The sequence below is a fragment of the Zychaea mexicana genome (assembly GCF_025766255.1).
Source record: "Zychaea mexicana strain RSA 1403 chromosome Unknown BDB00scaffold_152, whole genome shotgun sequence".
Taxonomy (NCBI): domain Eukaryota; kingdom Fungi; phylum Mucoromycota; class Mucoromycetes; order Mucorales; family Lichtheimiaceae; genus Zychaea; species Zychaea mexicana.
Window position 1 is genome coordinate 1 of NW_026516815.1, and position 5678 is coordinate 5678.

Sequence of the window (5678 nt, forward strand, 5' to 3'; positions counted from 1 at the left end):
CCAGCTTTTCCCCTTTCTATCCCCATTACCCGCGGTTGTCACCAACAATGACAGTTGACACACAAGCTTCGTCGTCTGTAATGATAAAGTCAGACCTTGGCCAGTTGCTCATGTGTGGCTTTGATGGTCTGGAGCCAACTCCAGGTATCGTTGACCTCATTGAAAACCACAATCTTGGCTCCATCATTTTATTTTCGCGCAACATTGACACACCCGATCAACTGCGTCGACTGACTGCATCCCTACAGCAAATCGCACGACGAGCTGGTCACAAGAGACCCTTATTTATTGCTGTGGATCAAGAGAACGGTGTTGTCCGCCGTTTGGGCAGCAAGAGTGGCACTTATTTACCAGGCAGTATGGCCCTTGGAGCACTTGGATCATCTACTGCTGCACGCGATGTGGCCATCTCTGTTTCAGAAGAGCTACTGTCACTCGGTATTAACTGGAATTTGGCCCCTGTTTTGGACGTTAACAATAACCCACTGAACCCAGTTATCGGCGTGCGTTCGTTCGGCGAAAATCCGACAGAAGTCGGTCGGTTGGGCCTGGCTCAAGTCGAAGGCTACCATCGAGGTCATGTTGCCACGAGCGTCAAGCATTTTCCAGGTCACGGCGACACAGCCACGGACTCGCATATCGGTGTACCTGTAATCGACAAGTCATTGGAAGAACTAGAGCAAGTCGAACTAGTGCCATTTCGTCAAACTATGCATGCTGGTCCGAGTGCTTTGACATACCCGTCGTCAATCATGATAGCACATATTGTGTTGCCACAGATCACAGAGAAACAAGTGGCAAGCTTGTCACGTGCCGTTGTTACAGATTTGTTGCGTCGTCGCATGGGATACGAGGGAATTATTATTACGGATTGCCTTGAAATGGAGGCTGTCAAGGACACGGTGGGCACTCCCGAAGGAGCATTGGAAGCACTGCGTGCAGGAAATGATATGGCCATGATCTCGCACACGTTCGAGCTTCAGCGCAGAGCATTTGATCTGCTATATAACGCATACGACCAATGCCAACTGGATCTAGAGGCGCTGCAAAAGTCATGCAAGCGGGTGGAGCAGCTCAAGGACCGGTTTTTAACCTGGGATATTGCATTAGATAACATGCCGCCACTTACAAAACCTGTTCTGGAGCTGAGCGAGCGACTGTACAACAAAGTCCCTACTATTGTTCGTGACAACAAAAACAATATACCTATCCAGCCAAAGAAGGGCACCTACATTCTTTTTCTTGCTGCACATGTCCCACAAACACTGGCCATCGATTCTGAAGTATGGCCGTTCGATTCATTCCATCAATCACTGGTGAAACGACACAGCAACATCGACTACATTATATATACACCTGGTAGCGATATTGGCGAGCTGACTGAGTCGATCCGCAAGGCAGACTGGGTAATTATCGGTACTGCCAATGCTAACTTGCACACCTTTCAAGTCGACATGGTGAAGCATGTACACAAGGAGGCCAAGCGGTTGGTGGTTGCTGCTGTGATGAATCCATATGACTTGATGGCTTTCCCGGAAATTGATACCTATGTCGTTGCATACGAATACACACCTCCAGCGCACGAAGCCGCTATTAAGGTCATCTTTGGAGAAACTACTCCCAACAGCAAGTTACCTGTGACAATCCCTGATGTAACACTCAGCAAAAAGCAGTCAACCTGTATGATTGAGAAATACGATCCCAAACTTCATCTGGATGGCGTGACGTCGTTATGGGATGAAGTGTTTGGTTTGAGATGGCCGCTTGCTATCGACAAGATGGAAAAAGCGTTGCGCACTGCCTTGAACGGCAACCATTGGATAGCCGCAAACAGCCAGACCGGCGCAATAATTGGTTTTGTTGCTACACAGACCAATTATGTGGACAAGAGAGGTGAGCTGATGCTGTTGATGACTAGTCCAAAGCACGAAGGACGTGGTATCGGTACACTTTTACACGATCATGCACTTGATGACTTGCGAAGTCGATCTTGCAACGCATTTATGCTCGGATCCACCTATCCTCGCTTCTTCCCGGGTCTTCCTGAGGACAAAGAGCAACATCAAGGTTTCTTCGAGCGACGTGGATGGAAATTCCAACTTAAGCAGGTGTGGGATCTCATGGGAAACCTGGGCCAACGTGATAGTAATGACGAGACGGTCGAGGATCGTATGCGCCGAGAAAACATCTGGTTTGGCAGAATCAAGCCAAGCCAATTGTGGGAATTGTATGCATTCCAGCAGCGTTACTTTTCACATTGGCTTGCGACCTATCAGCATCATGCTGAACTGGGAGATTTCCAGGATTTGCTGGTGGCTCGTCAGGACAATGCAAACGGAAAGCTCCTTGCCAGCCTGGTTTTGAATACTACACATACGACCCATCCAGACCGTGGTGATTTGATATGGACGGATGACACACTGTTTACCGAAGCAAGCGGTGGAATGGCATGTGTGGGTGTTGCCGAGGAAGAACGTGGTCGAGGTATTGGTTTGGGTATTGTCGTCAAGGCCAACCAGATCCTGAAGCAGCGGGGAGTCCAAAAGTCATACGTGGATTGGGTCGAGCTCATTGACTTTTATCGCCGCACTGGGTATGAGAAATGGCGTGGCTACCGTACAGCTGCCTTGTGATCTGTAACGATGGAGAGATGTACCATTATACGTATGTCAATTCGACTTGTAAATTTTTGTATTGACATGCGATGCTGAGGTCACACACAGCTATCTTCAATAAACTATTAAAGGCACTTTCAAGGTGCAAGTGCAAATAAAAAAGTAATGTGATTGGTCAGAATTTTCCTGTACAAAGAACCTGCATCTGCAGATAACTTTCGCAAGTGCAGGTCGGTAATATTCCTATCCAAAAATGGCAACACGTAACACAAGTACGTTGTACGAGTTCCCTAAACAGTTGACGTAAGCCATTACGACGATGAGGAACAGAACGCGTATCGAACATCATTTGTAAAGAAAACTATGTGGCGTGAGTTATTGACTGTGATTAGGAATCATCGAGTATACAGTACAACTATAATGACTCGATACTGTATCCTGTATGTAGTATCAAATGATAACTTCCATGTATAAGACGGTCAGAAATAAATAGTATGGTTTACATATACCATCTTAATTTATATTATTATTATCATCAATCACATCATACATCTAGTACAAGTCTTATACTGGATCGAAATAAAAGTTACACTAGCAAACCTTGCAGTGAAAGACTAAAATATAACTTGCGGCACACTCAAAGTTGCAGATGTTTCATGAAGTTTTATTGGTCAAAAAAAATTCTTGCACTTGCACTCGCGAAAAAACCTGCAAATAAGTTTAAAAGTGCCTTAAGTATACAGCCCATATAGCACATATGCTGATAATAATCAATAAGACGATTTCAAATTTCAAAACTTCGAAAAATTGCAGTTGCATAAGGAGTTCATCACGTTCTGAACCAATGGATTAATCAAATGTTTGACAGAAAGATGATGGAGCGTCTGTCTTCAAAGAAGAAGGTTTGCAGTCGAATCCAAGCTAGCCACAATCGTGCCGCAAAATTGCACTGTCCTGTTTTCTGCTGAGTCCACTAGATCGCCTATCTAATTTCCCTCGCTCCGTTATTCTTCTATAGGCCACCAGCCAATTCTAGCTTAGCCGTCATTTCCGTTGTAATTTTACTGTATTTGGTATGCTCTCCTCTTGATAATCATAAACAACGAGTTGCAACCAGTCAGCAACCATGCCCTAAACGAATAAATAATGACTAGACAATAGGATGGAAGAAGCAGTAGTAGCAGACAGTTGATTTTCCGATAGCAATTTTTCATCAGCATAGCCGCGAAACGCGGAATTGTACGAGCTCTATTTCTTTGCAAAGAAAACAATAACAACCGCGATAATGAGCTTTCGCAAACGTAATGCAGATCAACAACCCAAACTTCCTCCAGGCTCGCGACTCAGTGCTTACAATGGTCAACTTTTGATTTCCACCGGCGTCCCTTCACTCGACGACATTATAGGTGGCGGCTTGCCTGTCGGCACCGTGCTACTGATCAAAGAAGATCGTGCCACGACCTATGCACAGCTTTTGCTCAAGTACTTTTTAGCCCAAGGCATGGCGTCCGGTCACCATTGCGCCTTGGCATCGCGTGACGAGGAGGCAGACGAGCTACTGCGCAATTTAATGTGGTTAGCAACTTCCGGTGCCAACGACGATGACGACGATCATGATGCAGCAGCAAAAAGTGCAGCGCGATCCAACGCCGAAGGAGATCGGTTGAAGATTGCTTGGCGTTATGCACACTTGAAAAAGTTTGAGACAGGTGTTCGACAAGGTAATTATTAGCCTAACCCAGGTGCTGGGTGGAAAGTGGAAGCTCTGTTTTTTCTATCTATCTCCAAATTGATATACATGCGTAATGCGTGCTTTGTTTTAAACTAAAACGAACCATATCATGAACACCGTTTAGCATCACCTTCGCCACAGCCACAAACTCAGTCGTCTACATCTGGTGGAGATGGCAAATCTTCGGCTAGTAACGGTGAGCCAAAGCCTTACTGCAGTCTTTTCGACCTCACAAAGAAAATTCCTGAATCAGTATTGGAAGAAACCAAACCAACTGTGCTGGATAATGCGGATGGTGAGGACGATTATGCAACCTTGTTGGAAAATATCCGCAAATTAATCTTGGAAAACAACTTCAGGTAAGTAACTTGGTGCTTTTGCCTTGTGTGTGAGTGTTCAGTGGAAAGCTTATTTTTTCTCACCTGTATCATTATAGCTCGGCTATACCCGCAAAGCCTAATACTATGCGAAACGTACTACGAATTGGTATTCATTCCTTAGCATCACCAAGCTGGCAGAACAAATCTTCTTGTGTAAGTTGAAAAGGTATTCCGTCTCATAGCGCATCTTTTCTTCTCAAAGAAACATTGTATTCATACTTGAGGGCCATCGTTATGTGTATAGGACTTGTATAAATTCTTCCATGCGTTGCGTGGTTTGCTCCGATTCTCTTTTGGCGCTGCTGTAGTCACAATTCCGGCGTACTTGTATGATGAAGCGCCTAATTTTGTTAAGCGAATTGAACATATGGTTGATGCTGTAGTTGAAGTGGAATCTTTTGCAGGTAAACATATATTAGCCTTGGTGTTAGTAAGAGTGGATAACAAAGTACGTTATTGATTATGAGAAAATGACACCATTTAGGTTCCATGGTACATAACGACGCTCCCTACACCCAAAACTATCATGGCTTCTTTTATGTACATAAGCTACCGGTACTCAACTCGCTATTGCCACCCAGTACCAAATTGTCTGTTTTGTCTGCAGGTGGAAGCAATGACCTTGCTTTCAAACTTCGTCGGAAGCGATTCGCTATTGAAACATTCCATCTACCACCTGAAGGCGGCGTCAGCGAGCGACGAACGGAGCCACCGCCATCCAGCGAAACCAAGAAAAAACAACCCAAAAAGATTGGCTGTGGATCAACGCCAGGAAAGACGGATCCATTAGAATTCTGAGTATATGAATAGAACCCATGCTTGTCATGAAAGACGGAAGTATGTATATTTTGTTTATGGTGAAAAGGAAGGATATTATCTATTGTACATTAATTTTAAAATAAGAAAGTAATCCGTTTAAAAGGGGCAGACTTGATACGTATATACTTGTGA

The 5678-nt window shown here is 44.7% G+C and overlaps 2 protein-coding genes across 2 annotated transcripts; both read left to right on the forward strand.

The window, feature by feature from the left end:
- The first annotated feature begins 4 nt into the window (after window positions 1-4).
- BDB00DRAFT_855905 (glycoside hydrolase superfamily) lies at window positions 5-2787 on the forward strand. The gene has a single exon (XM_053125756.1). The coding sequence runs from the start codon at window positions 48-50 to the stop codon at window positions 2631-2633; it is 2586 nt and encodes an 861-aa protein (XP_052973386.1). The 5' UTR covers window positions 5-47; the 3' UTR covers window positions 2634-2787.
- A 1063-nt stretch (window positions 2788-3850) lies between these two features.
- On the forward strand, window positions 3851-5678 carry BDB00DRAFT_855909 (Elongator complex protein 4). The gene is made up of 6 exons (XM_053125757.1): window positions 3851-4336; window positions 4472-4706; window positions 4784-4880; window positions 4972-5131; window positions 5212-5564; window positions 5650-5678. The coding sequence occupies exons 1-5, from the start codon at window positions 3901-3903 to the stop codon at window positions 5523-5525; spliced, it is 1242 nt and encodes a 413-aa protein (XP_052973387.1). The 5' UTR covers window positions 3851-3900; the 3' UTR covers window positions 5526-5564; window positions 5650-5678.

What these genes read in the sequence shown, in the direction of transcription:
- BDB00DRAFT_855905 (XM_053125756.1), top strand. Translation starts at nt 48, where the DNA reads ATGACAGTTGACACACAAGCTTCGTCGTCTGTAATGATAAAGTCAGAC.
- BDB00DRAFT_855909 (XM_053125757.1), top strand. Translation starts at nt 3,901, where the DNA reads ATGAGCTTTCGCAAACGTAATGCAGATCAACAACCCAAACTTCCTCCA. An exon ending in TGAGACAGGTGTTCGACAAG is followed by an intron (nt 4,337 to 4,471) that starts GTAATTATTAGC and finishes AACACCGTTTAG; the next exon opens with CATCACCTTCGCCACAGCCA. An exon ending in ATCTTGGAAAACAACTTCAG is followed by an intron (nt 4,707 to 4,783) that starts GTAAGTAACTTG and finishes GTATCATTATAG; the next exon opens with CTCGGCTATACCCGCAAAGC.